The sequence below is a fragment of the Lichtheimia ornata genome (assembly GCF_029851405.1).
Source record: "Lichtheimia ornata isolate CBS 291.66 chromosome Unknown scaffold00005, whole genome shotgun sequence".
Taxonomy (NCBI): Eukaryota; Fungi; Mucoromycota; class Mucoromycetes; order Mucorales; family Lichtheimiaceae; genus Lichtheimia; species Lichtheimia ornata.
This window is the reverse complement of record NW_026695325.1, coordinates 250,829-270,667: the sequence shown is the minus strand read 5'-3', so window position 1 is coordinate 270,667 and position 19,839 is coordinate 250,829. Positions and strand designations below refer to the sequence as shown.

At 44.3% G+C, this 19,839-nt stretch overlaps 6 protein-coding genes across 6 annotated transcripts; 3 read left to right on the top strand and 3 right to left on the bottom strand.

The window, feature by feature from the left end:
* Nucleotides 1-315: 315 nt before the first annotated feature.
* On the bottom strand, nt 316-1,612 carry O0I10_001875 (uncharacterized protein; the record flags this gene model as incomplete). Its single annotated transcript, XM_058481964.1, has 5 exons — nt 316-873; nt 945-1,151; nt 1,235-1,390; nt 1,453-1,463; nt 1,540-1,612. The coding sequence occupies 5 exons, from the start codon at nt 1,610-1,612 to the stop codon at nt 316-318; spliced, it is 1,005 nt and encodes a 334-aa protein (XP_058347095.1).
* Nucleotides 1,613-2,320: 708 nt separating this feature from the next.
* Nucleotides 2,321-4,512, bottom strand: O0I10_001874 (uncharacterized protein; the record flags this gene model as incomplete). The annotated part of the gene is made up of 4 exons (XM_058481963.1): nt 2,321-3,584; nt 3,703-3,930; nt 3,996-4,073; nt 4,379-4,512. The coding sequence occupies 4 exons, from the start codon at nt 4,510-4,512 to the stop codon at nt 2,321-2,323; spliced, it is 1,704 nt and encodes a 567-aa protein (XP_058347094.1).
* Nucleotides 4,513-6,049: 1,537 nt separating this feature from the next.
* Nucleotides 6,050-12,361, bottom strand: O0I10_001873 (uncharacterized protein; the record flags this gene model as incomplete). The annotated part of the gene is made up of 2 exons (XM_058481962.1): nt 6,050-11,830; nt 11,897-12,361. 2 exons carry the CDS (start codon nt 12,359-12,361, stop codon nt 6,050-6,052), a joined length of 6,246 nt encoding a protein of 2,081 aa, XP_058347093.1.
* A 1,469-nt stretch (nt 12,362-13,830) lies between these two features.
* On the top strand, nt 13,831-14,621 carry O0I10_001872 (uncharacterized protein; the record flags this gene model as incomplete). Its single annotated transcript, XM_058481961.1, has 2 exons — nt 13,831-13,918; nt 13,984-14,621. The coding sequence occupies 2 exons, from the start codon at nt 13,831-13,833 to the stop codon at nt 14,619-14,621; spliced, it is 726 nt and encodes a 241-aa protein (XP_058347092.1).
* A 1,663-nt stretch (nt 14,622-16,284) lies between these two features.
* O0I10_001871 (uncharacterized protein) lies at nt 16,285-18,101 on the top strand (the record flags this gene model as incomplete). Its single annotated transcript, XM_058481960.1, has 5 exons — nt 16,285-16,750; nt 16,815-17,021; nt 17,102-17,666; nt 17,726-17,864; nt 17,928-18,101. The coding sequence occupies 5 exons, from the start codon at nt 16,285-16,287 to the stop codon at nt 18,099-18,101; spliced, it is 1,551 nt and encodes a 516-aa protein (XP_058347091.1).
* A 241-nt stretch (nt 18,102-18,342) lies between these two features.
* On the top strand, nt 18,343-19,745 carry O0I10_001870 (uncharacterized protein; the record flags this gene model as incomplete). Its single annotated transcript, XM_058481959.1, has 7 exons — nt 18,343-18,779; nt 18,853-18,990; nt 19,044-19,286; nt 19,350-19,431; nt 19,498-19,513; nt 19,577-19,639; nt 19,699-19,745. The coding sequence occupies 7 exons, from the start codon at nt 18,343-18,345 to the stop codon at nt 19,743-19,745; spliced, it is 1,026 nt and encodes a 341-aa protein (XP_058347090.1).
* Between the last annotated feature and the right edge of the window lie 94 nt (nt 19,746-19,839).

The window sequence follows — 19,839 nt, the reverse complement described above, 5'->3', positions numbered from 1 at the left end:
ATTACGCTTATTGATTTAAACATCTTTCAAGACCAGCAACATAGCAAAAAGTGGCAAATTATGATGGAGTGTCCAGCACGTGCGCAAAATGACTGATTACAGGTTATATGATGGCCGCAACTATTGTTGACTGTTGCATAGCTTTTGTATTGAAAAGGAAACATGAAATGATTTAGAATGCAAACATGATAAGTGAAGGGATTCATGAGAACAAATGGGTCTTGTGTGCAAGGAATACAATAAATATGACTAGTTTACGACCTACGAGAATTGTAATTAGTACCCTGATCCATAATGATAAGAGCATATGTGTACTTACATCTTAAAGTCGCAAGTTTGCTTGACATGGCCAGTTTGGCCCTTGAACTCGTAATCAATGACGATATCAAGATCTCTTGGGTTACGTTGGTTGGGAGCACAGGATAATCGGCCTTCGATTGACTCGCCTTCATTGATGGTCAAAGTCTCAGGAGTGTAAAAGACGGTTTGCTTCCAATGGGTGTAACGAGCTTGGGGACCAGTGGAGAACCAAATGGGCTTGTGGCAATGTGAGAATCCGATATCGAACCAGGCAATGAATGCATGAACAAAGTCATTACGAGCAGCGGTCACCTTGAAAGGTACATCAAAGGTCAAATCCTCCTTCTTGACGGTAGCAAGATCAATCTGCTTAAAGGCAAATGGGTTGGTCACCACAGCACGTGCTTCCACGGTGTCAACAAGAGGCTCCTTGATAGCCAATCGCTTAATGGATGAATAATCAAAGCCGTAGACATTGTTCCAGTATTCGATCTTTTCTTCCTTGTACTCGCCATCCTCGATAGCTGCAATGAACATGGTGGCACGATCAGGGAACAACAAGCCATCGGGAGCCTATCCTCATTCCAAGTCAATATCCCCATGATCTTCTTTGTTGCCATCCTGCTGCTACTGCTGCTCCTTACCAAGTATTTGTCACGAGCGACAAGAACCGTATCCAACATAGACTCGTATAACAAGAAATAACCCATCCACTCGGAAATGATGATATCAACGTGCTTGACAGGCAACTCAACTTCCTCCATCTTGCCCTGGATCAAAGTCACCTTGTCGGAAAGATGATTATCCTTGACAATCTCGCGTGCTTGAATGATAATGTTGGACATATCGATCTGAAAGAAGAAAAAAACGCGCGTGTATGTAAGCATTACAATACATAAACACCCATCCTTCGCCCATCCATGATATCACTTACACCATAGACATGCTTGGCACCAGCCTTAGCTGCGAACATGGAAAGAATACCAGTACCACATCCAACATCCAACACGATCTTGTCCTTGAAGAGGTGCTTGTTGTTGTAAATGGCCGAACGATATGACAAGGTGCGCACTTCGTCCTTGAGCATTTCCTGAAATAAAAGTGTCAATCGAGAGTGCGGGTTGGATGAGTGCGATCGCTGGTCTTTTTTACCTCGTGAATGCCTAATGGAGTAGATTGGATCAATAGGCTGTCATTACCAAGAACCCTTTTACCACTACCACCACCACTACCACTTACCAAAGTGAGCATACGAGTCAAAGTAGTAATCCTTGCTGGTCATGCCAGCTTCATCCCCAGTCTTGTTGGCCATTGATATGTGTAAAAGAGAGAGAGAGACAACAACGAGAAAAAAAAAGTGCGCTGAATGCATGTGCTGTCGCTTTGGCTCCTCACAATGTGATTCGACAAGCCACACTCAATGCATGGGAGAAACAGGAACGCCGATCCAGCTTGTTGGCTGCTGTTGTATTTTCATTCACACACACACACACTTGTCATCATCATCATCATCACACACACACACAATACATGCATGATTGCATCTTTTGTTTTGGGTGGATGCATGCATACAACATCTTTATAAAGTAATTAGGCGCCTATGCACTCGTGAGATTGATGCATTCCTCACTCTGTACTACCAACATTGCGGCCCGAGAAGTAACACACAGCCTATGTGTGCTTGCAAAGCATGATTTTCTTTTATCTAATAGTAACATCAGGTATCAATTATATATATGAGCAAGGGAGATTCACATAATGTGTGTTTTAAGATGGGGTTGGGGAAACAGGCAATAATACGAGAGAGAGAGAGAGATAGAGAGAAAGAGAAGGAATGGATTCACACAAGAGTAGAATGGAAAACAAAGAGTACAATCATATCATATCAAGTAAAAAAGAAAAAACAGTAACGTAGTGTATATAGGGACAAACAAAAGAGAAGGGTAAAATGGAGCACGTTTTGAGTGTCAAGGTAGAGAGAGAGAAAACGGATCAAAATATACGTAGATGGATAATGGATCTATGAAGTTTGTTGGTTGCAAATGTTGTTGACGGCATTGTACTTGCGAGCACCTCCATTAGCAGCAGCACTGCTTGTAGCAACATAAGGCGTTGTGGGAGTAGTTGGCGAGAATGCGCTTGCTTGGGATGCATTTGAAGATAGCGTTGGTGTACCTTGAGCCGAGAAATAGGATTGAGGCATTGAACCTGCGGAATTGATACGTGATCGAGACCAATCAGGTTCCATGTTGTATCCATTGGGTGATAACTTGGGGTGCTCATCAGGTGTAGCCATAGGATGTTGTTGCTGCTGCTGTTGATGATGATGATGATTATGATGATGTGGTGGTGGTGGTGGTGGAGCTGCAAATTCAGGTGCAGTTGGATAATGTGGTGATGGTTGAGGAGAAGAAACGGGCATGCCTGCAACCATGTAAGGACCAGGATTATGATAATTAGCCTGAGGGGGAGGTGGTGGTGGTGCCGAAGTTGCTGTTTGAGGAGGAGCAGCAGGTGAAGATGTGGGTGGCATCATCATAGTAGGCATGTATGGATGTGGAGGATAATAAGGATAATGGCCATATTCACCCATGACCGTTGATGGTGGTGGTGTATAAGGTGCAGCCCGCTGCGATGAAAAGAATCGATCTTGTTGTGGAGATGCCATGGCTGAAGCAACTGATGTTGGAGCTGGTGCACTAATAGCAGCAGCAGCAGCAGCTCGTTCTTGATGGCTATCAGTGTAATGACCAGGGCTACGACCACGTACAACCAAAGGAGCTGATTGGCATGAAGCAACCTTGATTTGTTCGCCCTGATCGGTTTCAGCATACAATTCAACAACACACACGTAATATTGTTGTGCTGCTCGTCGCTTGCCATTGTTGGCTGTTGCCGTCTTGAATTGAATACGCTCAAAAGTGACAATGTTTTGATTGGTGCCAACTGCACTCATACTAAGATTGCCACCAGGAATGATAGGCTTGGGTTGTGGTGTCATTTGTGGGCCCTTGTCACGTTTGGGTGTATGTTGCACCAACTCGATTCGCTTGTCGCTGTTGGATACGCGTGCAGAAATGCCCAACAAGAAACGTCGTACAGGGTAAAATAACCCATCTTGGCTACGTACAAGACATGGTGGCTCATGATCAGCATAATAATGATTGATACCATGGATCGAGAAAGCACTGCTAACTTGAAAGTAGTTGCGACGATAACACGTCCAATCATTATCAGCAAGGAAGAAACCACGATCCATCTTGGAATGGATGCGTACAGTCAATCTAATGGGGGGAGGGTGAAAAAAGGTTAATTGGGGGCCATTCACAGTGAGAGCAGAGGAGAGCAAGGTCCCATGAAATTTAGAGAGATAGGGTTTTGGGGGAGAGATAATACACTTACAAACTTGTGCGGTCCAAAGCAAACAAATTATCGAATGGTTTTGCTGAGCTGAAAAAAGGACCTGTTTCTTGTGGAAATAAAGAATCGCTTCGGCTACGCTTACGATAGCTTGGGGATGGCATGCCAGGTGCTGATAATGGTGGTGGCGGTGGCGGTGTTGAAGATGATGATGGGGGAAGCGTTCTTGTTACAGGTGATGCGGTCTCATTCTTTGCGGGGCTCGGGCGTCTGGGTTTGTTTGGGATGAGATGATTGTCCCCCATCAATAAAAAAAATACAACAAAAAAACTCACCCAGGGAGTCGCATGTCGGTTTCAGGCTTGGGCTGATATCCGTGTGTAGCCGTTGCATAGTGTGGATGGTGTTGATGGCTGTTGCATGAGTAAGAAGAAATCAGTAAACGTTCTTGGGAGTCTATTTTTCTCACCCTTCCTCTGTTTCATCTTTCAGGTCCCATTATTATGTCGCCGCTGTTGGCAAATAGCTGTTACTGCTACAGCGCCAGCCAGCCTTAGATGACTACCACGTTGGTCCCTTTTCCCGAGGACAACACACATCTTGAGGTTGCACCAAAGGGACCGCATAAATGACAGCCATGCACATTCCATCCACAACACAACACATACCCAAAACGACAATAATGATCCCAAAGAGAAAAACTATAAAGTGTACTTACAGAGGTGGATGAACAGGGGCACCCATGCTTGGGTAGCCATGATGCTGGTGATCCATGGGTGGATAGTGCATTGAAGCATCCGAAGCAGCAGGTTGTTGTTGCCAATCTTTGGTCGAGTCGTGAACTGAGTTCATCAGCAAGAGAATGGACGCGAAAAGGCGTGAAAACAGGAGGTGGTGTGAGAGAAAGAGATGAAAAAAGGTTGAGAGAGATGAAGAAAAAGTGGGAACCTTATAGCCATACTGCGATCGGAACTCAAAGTTGAGGAAAACTTCACAAGCGTTTACTGGTACCCGCCTATATTACCCATTTTACACGGCCAAGTATACCTGCAGCCGCTACCACCACCGCCATCTTTTTTCGTTCTTGGGGATCTTGATACACTAAATGCATGTACACACACATTCTCACCAACTATGTTTGATGAGATTTAATTCCCCAAATATGTTGGCAATGAAACACACAGGCCACATGTACACATCGTACCAGCACCTTCAAATCTGTCACACTTTCAAAAGTTGTCCGTGCGCATAGAGGGTGAAAAGTTTGTAACGCATCTGCAAGGTCCATGTAACCGTAGGAACAATGATCGCCCCCCTTCTCTCATTAGACATCAGCCTAAAAAAGTAGATCCACCATGAGGACGCCTGTTTGCTTACGCCTATCATGTGTATGTGTGGGTGCGCGGAAAAAAGCTGGCTTTTCCCCGTCCAATCTTCTGTGTGACCTTGATTCATTGAATAACTCTCTTCGGTATTTTCCACAAGCAGGACAAGAAGCACGTATATGAATGAGTGGTGTTGTTATGCAAGTGGTTTCATTATGCAAGTGCGGCCTTGACCGACGACACACAAAGGGATCAGCGGCATGAGGATATGCTTTCTGTGAAACACCATTGACGCTTCATTGACGCAACACAAAGCCTTTTGAGATCGCTCGGATATCTAAATCATTCGTTACACCATGTATTATTTGCTATCCAAAAATAGTCATCCTTGCCTCTTTGACCACAAGCATGATTATGCTTTTGCACTTTCAAAATCATGAGGAGATGACCTTGTTGCATCCGGGAATTTGAGATGACTCAGTTAATAATCTTGTTTAGATTACAAACTGCTTAGGAAATACCTGCTATGGTATTAACAAATCGAGTTTTTGGTTATCAACTCAGAATCTCGCATGTTACTTTCGGTATGACCACCGCGCCTACTATGAGAAGTATATTTCTCCTATCAACTTCATGGGGATTACATATGGTATAAACGCCCCTTAATTGCAACCTGCTTAGCTGCCGGTATTATTACATCACATATGAAGTTTATGGCAAAGATGCATGCGTCTCATTTTCAAAAAGCTTGTTTCTACTTTTGATACAACAACAGCAGAGACAATGGGCACAGCCAGCAGCATCAGCAGCATGATGTACCACGAAACACAAACGCTTTGTTCTCCATGTCACCATGGCAACACATAGCACGCAGTACAGAGCATTGACATGGCTTGTGCCTCCATGCTTAACAATGGTCCACAGCTACAACCCAAAAGTACGGTTCAGATGATGAGTTGAAGAATCAGGGGTAATTTTGTATTTCTCATACAGATCATACAACATGATGCAATGCTATGCTATTATCTTCTCTTCTACTATTACTACTACTAGTATTGCTGCTACTATCGCCATGGAGTAATAAACTTGGTACTATTGCTCTTTGCTTTTGTCATCCGCACTTGCACCTGGTTGCCTTCCTTATCGATTGGGATCAATGCCTTGTTGCCATCCTTGATACCATGACCAAATGTTGACCTTAGTGGGCTGGATGCTGGATGAGGTGAGGTGGGTGATTTTACTCCTCGTTTAGTGAGCGGACTAGAACTCCTGCTATTGATGCCATCCCCGCCACATAGCGTCACCACGTTGTTGCCGTTGTTGTTGTTGTTGCTATGGTGAATAGGAGATGAGGATGCATCCCGTGGAATGTAGCGACCATCTTCCAACAGATTCTGATCCCGTAAAAATTGAGATAACTCCACCCATCCACCGCCGACTCGCACCATCACCATTCGACTCCCGAGAATACGACAATACGCAAGTTTGGGTCGGCTCTTTCCAAACCAATAGCGTCCCACTTCTCCAGGCACCTTTTTGATTCGCACTTTGTATGGTGAGTCATTCACAATATTGCCCACTGCCACATCAAGGTCATTCTTTGGATCAGCAACATAGGCCTCAGATGTTGTTGTTGTATAGCGTCGATCCCGAAATGGAAATGGTTGTTGTTGTTGTTGTTGGCGTGATCCAAGCAATCCACACGTTGGTGCTGTAGGTGGTCTTTTTGTGGGCGTTGCTGTTGCACGTGTAATAAGCATTGATTGTGGCCTTGCTCGTGATTTGGGTGCTGGTTTGGGAGTGGATTGAATCGAACGAGGAGGTGCAGTATTGAAACAAGGCATCGACATACGCTTATTTTGAGTGGATCGATTGTTGATATTACCAGCTGATGTCAATCGTGTACTCATAAATGGCTTGCCGACATGTCCAATTCGACTTGCCAAGTCATTGTGTCGTGCCGTCACTTGTTGCTGTAGTCGATTCCACTTGTATTTCAACTCATCCAAGGAATCCGCAACTCGCTTATCACGAATCGCCATTTGTGCTGCACCATACGCCTCCTTCAATAAATGATTGATCTTTGGCTGATAATATCGATATTGCGTATCCAAATCAATGAGCATCGCTTGTAAATCTGCTCGACTAGGTAATCCATCCACGATACGTGCTTGACTTGGTGATGTACGATCCACGGCTTCTGATAATGCAGATAACATGACATCAATCTCCTCGGCAATGTTCAAGAAGGGTTCCACCTTTTCAGCTGTCAATGCTGCATCATGCTTCATCTTGAGCAAATCGGCTAATCCACGTACTGCCATAGCAATTTCAGCCCGTTGTGCAGAAAAGAGCTTCTTGCTTCGAACAACAGCCTTGCCGAGAATAGTGTCAAGATCATCCAGCTTCTTTTGTAAATGTCGTTCAATGTCCTGCTCAATCATTGATAGATCACTCTTGTAGTCACGAAGCTCATTCTCATGTGGCATCATTGACAATGAACAACATGTCACCATTTTCAAATCGTTCCATTGCCCAGCTTGTCCAATATCACCATCCACCATAAATGATTTGCAGAGTCGTAATGCATTGGTGCGATCCTTGTATTCTCCCACCAATGTCAAGATATCCTTAACAATATGAGCAACATCCGCATCACGCCGAGTCGTTTGCACCTTGGCTTTGGCACCATCAAAGGATGTCAACAGTTGACGATACGATTCCATTGTACGATCCTCACGCGCTTGAACACCAGCTCTGATTGCCGTATCATCAGCACCAATCTCGATGTTACCAGAAAAGATACGCTCTTGCATGGCTCGAAACGAACGCACAACGGGTTGGATCTCTGCAAGTTTTCGCCCAATAGCATCTTGTTGTTCTTGCAATTCATCCACGGTATTCCTTGCATCAGCATTGGCAAATCGTGCAATAGCACCGTTGCATTGACCGATCCACGTATCGAGATTGTTGGCAGCTTCGGCATGAACCTGAATCCTTCGTACGAGCAAGGCTTGCTTTTCGAGCATGTCTTTGAAAATCTCCAATTCCGCCAATGAATCCTCCACACGATCGATACGCTCCTGTACCACATTGTCCGCCGCTATAGTCTTGTGTGCCAATTGCTGACGACATTTGTCGATAACGGCGACGCATTGTGTTGTGTCACGTTGCAACTCTTGGTACAACTTGCCAATCTCATCCATTGACATTAATGCAAAATCGCATTGTCCAATGACGGCCACGCGCTCCCTCATTCGTTCATTCTCATGCTGCACCTCGCTCAACATTGTCCCCAAATTGTGCAACATTGAATCACGCATGGTTGCATCACTTGAAGCTTGCTGCAATGACACTTGTTCTTGTCGCAATGCTCGTGCTTGTTTCATCAATGCGGCATGTCGATCATATGCACATGCATGATTGGCAGCTTCCAAAGGATCCGTTCGACAATGTTGACCAGCTGATGTAATCTCACTGCCAATCTCCTCCAGCATGGAAATCGCCTTGTCGAGATTTTCATTGTCGCAATAGGCTGATCGTTTCCCTCGCTTGTCCAAAAACTCTTGTTCCACAATGCTCAATCGACGTTGTCGCTCATACCAACGCTCAACATTCTCCGTGAATTGTTGTAACGAATCAAGGTCATTGTTGAGACATTCCCATTCTTGCAATGTGCTATCCATAGCCTTGTGAACATCTTCAGCATTATCAACAACATGTTGATTGTCATGGTGTAGCTCATCTTTCAGCAGTTGTAACTGATTGCTTTGCTCTCGAAAAGACGCCATGATGCCATCCACAGATTCTTGCAGCATGTTGAATCTCTTGTGATCCTGCTCTTGAGATCGACCCGTCATGAATCCATAGCTTTGCTTCAATGCTGGTAATGAGGCACGTGTATCCGAGATGTATGCTTTCAAAGCATGGATCTTGCTGATGTGGCTACTATCATCGTCGGCTCGCTTTCTCAAGATGTCAAGGTCTTTGGTGTAGTCTTCCAATGTGTCACGCAATTGATCAAAGGATGTGGTCAAATGCTGTGCCATGTCCTCCAATCTCTGCGTATCAACCGAAACTTTCATTCGTGGCACTTGTTCCACAAAGGCTTGTATCCTCGTCAATACATCAATAGCTTCATCCTCTTTGTCTTCCTTGAGCTTGCTCAACAAGTAATCACGATCACGCTCAAGCCGTCGTAGGCCATCCTCAGATAATATTTCACCCGTGCTTGCATCAGATCTTGCCTTCCTCAAATGCTGCAATCGATCATCGGCCCAATGATAAAGACGGGTCGCTTCATCCAAAAGCTGGTTGTTGTGCTTATCCATGGTCACTTTTTGCTGCAATGCATCCAATTGTGTGTCAACATGATCATCCAACAACAGCAGCTCACGACGCCATTTTTCCACGTGAGTGTGAATAACATCATTTGAGCGAGTATTTTTTTCTTCATCAGAAAACAATGTTGCTTGTGGATAGGGTATACGTGCCGTTCCTGAAGCCGCAACAAGCTGAGCAATCCGATCGTGAATCACTTGGACATGCGGTACCATATCAGCACAATCCTTATCCCCCTTTTGTGCTTGCTGGAGATCCAAAATAAGCTGCTGAGCATCGTACTTTACGCTGTGAACTTGATTCAAAAACTCCATCATCTTGAGGCGTTGTTCCACCACTTGACGAGAAAAGTTGATCCTCTTAAACAAGTCCTCAAATTGTCGTTCACAGGATGATTGTCGCGCTTCCAAATGATCGGGTAATGCATCCACATTGGCAACATCTTCAAGATCATTGTAGCTATCCATGGTGGTGGTGAACTGGCCTTGATCAAACTCGGTACGTTTCTTTTCAAGCATCAACAAGCGCTGGATAACCAATTCTTTGAGTCGTTCACGAGCCATAACATGATCATGTTGCCGATATTGCAAGGTGTCCATATCATCCTCAGCCAATTGCCATCGTGCAGTATCCCGAATAAAAGCCTCCACTTGCTGATCCGTGTCTTCAATCCACGCCTGTGTCTTTTCGAATTCCTCTTCCCATGCCAAGCGTTGCGTCAAGACATCAAGGTCATCACGTTTACGGCGTAACATGCTCATAAGCTTTTCACGCAACGTCAATGTTGTCAAGGTGATTTCAATAGTCGTTGTGTCAGCTGGACTAAGATCGTTGCTGGATGCTGCTGTAGTAGCGTCCTGCCCTGCACTCGTGAGGGACTTGTTCACATGCGCACGTAAACGAGCCATATCTTGCTTATCAAATGATTCAATCTCTTGTTCCAACATCTCGTGCTCAGCATTCAATCGCTCAACTTCAGCTCTTGATACGACCATCTTGATATTCTTGAGTGGCTCAACGGGTACAGCAACCTTTTCAAGCCGTTGCATGCGTATCTCGATCCATTCTCGAATGCGTTTGGCTTCCGCAAACCAGACTCGAACCTCGTCCACCCATGATTGTACCCGCTCCTTTTTCCGAACAAGGGATGCCATGTGCTCATGATAGATGGATTCAACGGTGAGCAATTCGTTATCATGAAGCTCATCCAACATGGTAGTTGCATGCTCCAATTGCCTCCCTAAGTCCTGGATGTTGTTATCGGAAGATGCAGGTGTGGTCTTCAACATCTTGGTTTGGATAGCATCCAATTCGCTACGTATATCCGCACATTGTCGACCAAAAAAGAATCCTCTTCGAAATAAATCCAATTGGTGTGTCGCTTGGTCAACATGTTGCATAAGCGTTGCATATGCCTCCTGAATAGTATCGCCATTGCCAGTAGTGGATAAAGATCTTGTATCACCACCACCACCACCACTTAACCACCTTTTGATATCATCGCCCTGTTGAAATGCGTGCAGGGATACTTGAAAACCCGCAAAATTTTGCTCATAAGATCGCAAGTCTTCATACCCTGCTTGAAGTGGATGCAGGGGGAGCTGATCCGTTGGTGATGATGATGATGATGATGCTATGATGATGTCGTTATCGTGGTTGTTATCCATCAATGAATCCTGCTCTGATGGCACAGGTGAATCAGGCATTGTGGTACATGAACTTTGTCTACGACGACGACGACGTTGTTGATGTTGATGATTGTAGTGGGTGGATCGAGTAGGTGCAATATTCATCAATCGCTGACGTAGATCTTCAATCTTGTCCAAAATATCACGAGTGGTGGTACTTGAATCATCTTTCAACTTGTTGTCGTGGTGGGATGATAATGATGATGGCGATGGCGATTTTACCACTGACATGGTTTGTACCACCCTCGTAAGTCGTAGCTGTGTATTGCATGTCGTTGATGTTGTTCTACTTGTGGCAGCAGCAGTGCACCATTGTTCAATGTCAGCTTGGCGCTTTCCCCTGAGTTGCCTTTCGTATTCCTCGCATTCATCCATCGATCGACACATTCTTTGCAAATGCACAGCTCGAAGAAATTCAACCAGATAAGCCATAATGGATTCCTCGTCAACATGCAATGCTGTTGCCAGTAAATGGGCATCCAGTAACACAGGCACCTCAAATGTATCATGTGCTCTTCGAAAGGCTGTCGTCAATGTGTGCTCCCAATGAACCTTGTTGTCGACATTGTGTGCCACAAAATGAGGTAGATCTTGTACGCTGCCAGGATCATAACGATGTACTAGTGCCAGGAATGCTAATCCATCTTGCCATGATTCGTTGCAGTTGTCGACAAGAGGTAGTAAGCATGCATCCACATAGTCGGTTAAGCATGTTTGTGCCCATGACAATAGCACTTGCTTGATCTGGAATGGTTCGACACATGACGATTGTTGTTGTTGTTGTTGTTGTTGCTCTGGATACAAAACAGGCGCATCCTATTGTGTAAAACAATGAATAAAAGATCTCATTCATCATCCATCACACACACACACACAACTTACCTTTGGAATGATGAATGTGTTTAATGTTGATTGTATCTTATGAATGATATGTGCCTGATGTTGAGTGAGGATAAACGATAGCAGCTGATCTGGATCGTCACGAAGCACTCTCTCCAAACGATGTCCACCAATCCAATCATCCAGCATAGCAATGGCTATTTCATACGATGATGTCCCTGCCGGCTTTGATAATCGTTGTCGAGGGCAATGTTGACTAGATACAGTGTGAATGAGCTTGACAAAGGCGTCGTGGTTGTAAATGTCGGCAAGACAACTGACAGGTGGTGTGCAACCAAGCTGATAATTGATCCATCGTAGTACCATATCCTCCTTCAATCGCCGATATTCTGGTGGAGTGCCGTAGGGTGGTGAAGGTGGTGTTACCAATAAGCGTGTATACGATCGATCGTGATTGGAGAGTCTGTGCGCCATGGTGATTTGAGTGAGGTTGTCATTGACAGGCATTAGACAAGAAGGAAAGAGGAAGAGGTCGTGTGTCTTGTGTGTGCTGCTGAATGGGTGAATTAAGCTTCTAATGGGCGGAAAGGAGACAAAGGCAATGGTGGTCTCCAACAACGAGATCTAACTTTGTGGGTAAGAAGGGAGTGAAATAAGGGGTTGCCCAGTTACAGAGGATAAACACAACGTTCTCTTTTGCTGCTCACCATATTTTACTATCATGACTTGTTGGCCGTGCATATTTGTGTGTATTATGGCGGATAATGTGAGAGAGGAAGAAGGGAAAGGAGAAAGCGACAACATAAAAGAAGTGCCAAGATGTTATTTTGTTTGTCCCCTTTCACCCAGCACCACCCCATTCATCGTGTTTATCATTGCTGTTGCTATCACCACGCTCTTTTTGCCATGGTGATGATGATGCTTCTTCTTCACCACATATTCATCGTTGTTATGCATTCCACACACATGTTGTAGTAGACGTTTGAATTGATAGATGAGACACGTGAATCGGTCTTTCTTTTCATTGCAATTCTGGGTATATTGCTTCAAGGAGATTCATGTCGTTGTTGTTGTTGTGCCGTTATTATACAAATAAAAGTGATGATTGACCCTAATAATCGTCTCCTCATTGCCACATTTGAATGATCGCCACTCATTCATCATCAATCTAAGGCATTGTCCTTGTTGTGGTTGAAATGTGGTCGGTCAAAGAATAAATGAGAAATGTGCCGGCCAAAAGCATGCATGGGTCTATTGGTCGTCGGCATGAAAATGGCTGTCTTTTAGCAGTTTGTGTCACACTCCTGATATAAGATAACGCCAAGGAGCAACCAATTCATTACTGCTGTCATGATAAAAGCTATGGAGAAAAACGACAATGAGATGTGCTCTCGTCGTGTATACCTATATGCAATCGCTCTTGCTTGTGTAGTGGTGCCAATGTCAGACGTACAGCACCCTGCAGCTCAAAGTACTGGTTAATCAACGACGATCTGGGGGGGGGGAAGATAAAGGCTAACAGGTGCAGTGCAATAGCCAATTAATGGCGATCATCCTTTTTTATTGATATGCCTATAATCTTTACGTATAAAGTGCCACCTTGCTTGTTGCCGTCAGTGCACAGCGTTTCCTGTTTCACGATGTGTTTTGTTTGACATAAGACTCACAGTATGACAACAAGGATAAAAAACACATTACTATTGCGGGTAGCAAGATGGTGGGGTAATGTGTTACGGTGTATGTTTTGAAATGTGTGAGGGAAACAAAACGCCCTGTGCTTTGCAAAAGGGTCATTTGGTGAAACCGCCGGGCAGATTTACCCCACCAAAAGCATCTTGGGGCGAAAACATCCATTTTGCCCCAAGCGGCGGGCTAAATTTACATTCAGCATTGAGCAAACAGAAAAGAGCAAAGCACAAGCACTTCTTTCTTCTTCCTTACACCACACACAACAAGCAATCATTGCTGCCATCGTCATGGATTTACACTTTTCCTCTTACGCTTTGCATCCTGTACATACCTTGTCTCGAAATACACGAGAGGATCTCGTATCCCTTTGGATCGGTAAGCTGCCCCCAACGTTTTTACTCGGTACCTTTTTTTTGCTTATCAGTGTACAATATTATCAGCTCTTTCAAAATGCAAACGGCAGCTTCAATATAGCTTGCGTCTTGAAAACATGACATGGCGTCTTTGGTATCGTCAAGCGATTATGAACAAAAAGCCCGTTGTATCATCACCTGCAATCTCAGAGCCTACAAGCCAAGAGCTTGCACCTGCTGTTGTGTCAAAACCGCCAACAAAAACTTTATCACGATCTCGATCTTCCCCGACACTCAGTGCCCAATGCTCTGAAACAGCCAAGCAATCTAGCCCACCTTCTAGTTCTTCTCCATCATCATCATCATCGGCCTCCAACAAGTTCTTTATCAGTGATAGTGAAGATGAAGAGGATGACGATGACTATGATTATGATTACGATCAAGAAGCAACGACTACGGATGACGATGAAATATCGATATCTGATTACCCGCTCACACCTGCAGCCACAAGTGATGATGCCGGCCTTTTTATAAAACAGGAAATTCCACCCTACCAATCTATCGGATCACGGACATCGATGCTTGCCGTGATGCTAAACCAACAACAACAGCAGCAAAGAGATACTACTACCACGTCAACTAGCCCAAAGGTGGCTTCAGGTCTTCGTCGGTGTGATGCACGTATCGAAAGATTAGACCAATGGTTCACCTCTACAAGAGCCTAATTTCCCTTTATCCATCATTTCACCCCAACCATCATCCATTCACCTCGCATACGCATCCCGACACTGTACAATCCCGATCGCATGTCTATACCCACCACATTTGCTCGATAAAATTACATCCCGTGCTTCATACAATAAACCATACCCATACTAGCTTTGTCGGATTGCAGACATATTGTATTGCTGTATTCAAAATTAAGAGAGAGCAGGCGATAGCGATCACTACAGCGTTATTATCAGCAGCATTCTTCTAGGACGCAACAACAAAGCAAGGCAGCGAGACTAAGAATGATTGTAACAATACGTTAGATCAATGATGACCCACCCATGTGCCATGATTTTCTTTACCATCCCATGCAGCAACCCTTATCATCATTCTTTGGTGGTTGTTGTACCATCACTGTTTGTGGTGGAGGTCTAATAAGAAACATGTCCATTGCCAAATGCATACGTTAACAAGGATAGTTGATGAGAATAATAGCACAAATTTGCATACGCTGGTTGATAGTAGCCACCGCCTTGTTGTGGTGGAGGATAATATCCGCCTTGTTGAGGAGGAGGGGCATAATACCCTTGCTGTGGTGGTGGATAGCCTTGTTGAGGATACGATGACATGGCGTATGTAAAGCTCGATGAAGTTTTTAGAGGAAAAGGAGAGATGTAAAGTGCAGCATTCGCTCAATAACCACTTTTTTCTTCTATCCCAGGGGCAAAGCGTTGTGGGAAATCTAGTCCTTCTCCTGAACAAGGCGTTGGGTGGCTTCTTTCACTCCTGGTTTTTGCTCCTATTATCCATCCAGTGTTGGGTGAAACGAGTTTACTACAAGAGCAGGAACACGCTATGACCACCTACCAAAACGCACCAACCTTCATTGTTTGTCGAAATGGATATCCCATATGCACTTGCCAAATGCATGGTTTCGTTATACAAACCGTGCACAGATACAAGAAAGCTTATCCATTGCATCTCTATACTAGCTCCATATTTTATTCACTTTTACATCCAATGCATTTGCTTTTGTGCACGTGCGTACGTAAAGAATGCTACCCGCTTGGTATCAACCTATCGAGATGATATAGTTTGATCCTGCCAATGATCATCTTCCAGCATTACATTACGTACAATCCTTAGTTGTGGTTATCTGTGTTAGGAAAAAGAAGGTGGATCACCTTGCTTACCACTCTTGGTTAAGTGTGCTGCTACTGGTGATGATAAGCAAAACCTGGTTGCTTGGCTAGATGTAACCTTACATAGCAAGTATGACATGAAACGGATACTTGATTTGTGTATCAAGATCGACATTAGATCCATGTGGATGATAAATCATCATAGTCAAACAATCAAAATGCATACGCAATGAAACAATGAGCTTTCCATTGTAGTAATGAATGAAAATATGATTATGGAGGGCAACGTGTGATTATAATAAACGTCCTTTATTTTGTTACAACGAGACCAACTTGGAAAGGGTAAGCGTAGGTAGCATTATCCATGCAAACGTTGATGGTAGCACATAGCACAGTCGAGAGGCCTTTCAATTTTGGTGGTGGTGCTGTGTTTAAGATTTAGGATCGTCGTCGTTCTCGGCTTGAGCCAATCTTTTGGACGACCCCCTTTCATCTTTGCTCCTTATACATATCGCACAGTAAAGCGGCTGACTCTATGACGAAAACAGAGCAGCATCAGGACTTTCAGCAACCACAACAGCGCCAGCATAAACGCTCCCCCTTGGTGACAAAAACGCACCAACGAAAGCCTTCTATCACTTCAGCATCCACTCATCACCGCATTCCAGACAAAAGCACTCAAGCATCTACTTCATTGGCATCTCTTTCCTCCTTCACCATGTCACGCTCTTGGCAAAAATATACCAGTCGACTCTCATTGCAACTCGATGCATTTCTCAATCCTTCAGGGCCTCTACTTCCTCACGAGCAACAAGGCGCTTCAAAGTCTTGGGTGGCCAAGCTGACTCGTTCACGACTTGCTCGCTTGTTGTTATTGTTTTATGCTATGTTTTCTGTCATGCTTTCGTTCAGCCAACTTTGGGGATGGTATTTCTCAAGTACACCACCGCTCGATCCACGATTTGGTGTCGCGTGGCAACCAGCTCGCACGTATGATTCTGGTAGATAAGACCCATTTTTATTTCTACATAGCAACGTTGACTAATAACGATACGTTCGTTCTAGATCAATCTTACTCAGTGATGGATAATATGACTACGGGCCTCAAGATGTCCAAATTGTTCTCAAAATCGCATTATGATGCTGTTCGGATGACGGAGCCTTACTGGTTAAAAGGATCGGAAGCCATTGATCCTAGAGATGTCACATTGACGACTGCCGTTACACTGGATACGTGGGCTGAGCTTGAGCGTATAGCGGAGCGTTGGCAAGGTAAGCTTTTAAGGGTCGTTACCATGGCACATTGGGGAAAAGGGGTAGCACTAAACTTTTGTGATGCTATATAAAATCAGGTCCGATATCTGCCACGCTTCATATCGATCATCAAGTGGGACGAGATCAATTGCAACGTATTCGAGATGCTTATACAACAACAAGTCGAGTCAACAATCTAAAGCTGCGAGCCGATATCCATCTTGTGCGTTCAGCTGAAAGTAATCCACCTACAGTGTTGCTCTCACGCAATGTCGAACGCAACGTGGCACGACTTTTTGCCCGAACCGAATTTGTGTGTGAGATGCCAAGTAATTTGGTACCGGCTACCGATCTACGACGTACCTTTGATGCCAATCGCAATATTTTCGAGACACTTTTACGTGAAGGCGACATGCTTGTGGTGCCTATATTTGGATTCAATCATCAAGATGAACGTGAAGCATTCACCATCCCATATCACAAGGAAAGATTATTGGAGAGCATCAACAAAAACGAGATGGGACTTGTGGATCCACATTGGGAGATAAATCAGGGACCCACAGATTTGGATCGATGGCGTGAGTCTACTTCTCTATATGCTGTGGAGCACTACCATTATGATTATGAGCCTATTGTGATTGCAAGCAAGACCGTTCAACCATGGTATTATCTGATGATGATATATGTTTCAGATTTGTGTTGCTGATATTTTATTTTAATAGGTGTGCTGAGAGGTTTCTGGATAGGCGATCAGCATGTTTGTTATCCAATTATCTTGCGGGCGGTGAGTTTTGGGTGCTGCCAGACGACTTTGTGGTTCAGCTACCAGCAAGTGGAGAAAGCCAATTGAGTGATTTTGAGGTAAGCATACGGGAAAAGAAAAGCTATAGCCGAGAATCAAGTGGTTTAAATATATGCAAATAGCGTGTGATTGAGAACCGAGTTTATGCCAAGTTTTACTGGGAACAATGTGTACACCATGCAAGACAATTGGATGCACTCGGACTATGGAAGAATGCTCGTTCAGAGCATGTGCGTAAACAGTGTTCACGAGTAATCCAAAATTGGGGCAAGGGTCTTATAGGAAAACCAGAGTAGCAGTAGAATAGCATGAGTGTGTGTTGCATGTTGTGTGTATATGTGATAGAGAGAGGAAAAGATGAATGATAAAACCCATAAGAGATGATGATAATATCTAAATAAGGCACAAGGTCCCAATCGGCCGTCAAATCATTTAAACCGACCAGTGTACCACTCTCGCTCTCTCTTTTTCCCCCCTCCTCTTCTCTCCCTTCCCTTTCTTGCGTTTCATTTTTACCTCCTTGTCTTTGCACTCAACATGACCAACATTAAACGTGAAATAGGCTCTCATAACTCTATTGATTCACACGATTCACCATACACAAGCTCATCATCGTCCAATGCACCGCCTCCACCTCCGCCCTACTATGGCAATGCACATCACTCAGTACCAGACTCTTTGCCACCACCCACAGCAACGACCGCAAACAGCAATGCTTCTTCTTATGTACACGATACTCGATCAACAGGCCACCAAGTTTATGCTGAAGGTTCGTCGTTGAACCCCGAGCAAGAGGACTCGGCTTTACCCGGAACGAACAGTGACACTTATGCAACGGCAACCATGGCAGCACCCCCACAACCAACAGCAGGAGGATTATCAGGAGTGGAATCGTTTCCATCGCAACAGCAACAGCAACAACAACAACAATCATCACTTTGTGGAGCGATTGGTTATGATGAAAGAGAAAGGAGGTAGGTGTTCATAACGGAAAAAAGAGGAAGCGAAATAATGGTGTGTGCTAATGCAATCAATGGGTTGTTGTAGAACGTATGAGCTTGTTGTTTGTCAACAGCCTCTCCATGCCCGAATGTGTGGATTTGGTGAAAAAGACCGACGCCCCATTGACCCGCCACCCATTGTGAAATTGATTGTACAACAAGAACAGGGTCCTGTCGATGTGCAGTATGTTGTATACTCCTTTAAAAATTTCTTGGCATCATAACACCGCCTTTTAGGACTCTTCAAACACCCTTCTTTGTATTGCACGTGACCCTTTGGTCTGCGGATCGTGTGGAAGAACGCAATATCATTTCTAATCCACCCAAATGCACTCGTGTCTTGATGGGGTCTCTTGTCAGCTCTCCCAGTCTACTTAAAGATCCTTCCGGTGAACAAGGTTTATACTTTGCATTTCCCGATTTGAGCATTCGAACAGAAGGACGATATACTTTGAGATTTAGTCTTATGAAGTTGGCAAGGTATGACAACAATGGTGACTGCAAAGATCGCTTTTTATTCACGAGTTGCATTATCTTGAATAGCTCTGACTTTCAAACCGATGCCAAGTCAAGGATCATTGCTCAAGTCTTCTCGGACCCTTTCACCGTTTACTCTGCCAAAAAGGTATGTTTTTATGATACCATTCTCCTACACGCTTATGTATAACACATAACTTGTTTTCCTCCATAGTTCCCTGGAATGACTGGTAAGTCATCTAAAATGTCTGTGCACAACCTTAAACTTAAACGCTTTCTCGTCTTTTACATAGAATCAACCGAGCTATCCAAAGCATTCGCCAAACAAGGTCTCAAGATACCGATCCGAAATGATGGTAAGTAATGGTGGCATATCTTATCTTTGGACACAACCCCTTCTAATCCAAAATCATAGTGCGTGCACGTAAATCAGATGGCGGTGCATACCATAACGACAAGTAAACCACTGCAATCCCCATTTCATCAAGATCTTTTTCACATTCTACCATTCCCACCAACTACCCAAACCCAGAGGAGTAGTAGATGCAACTTCCAA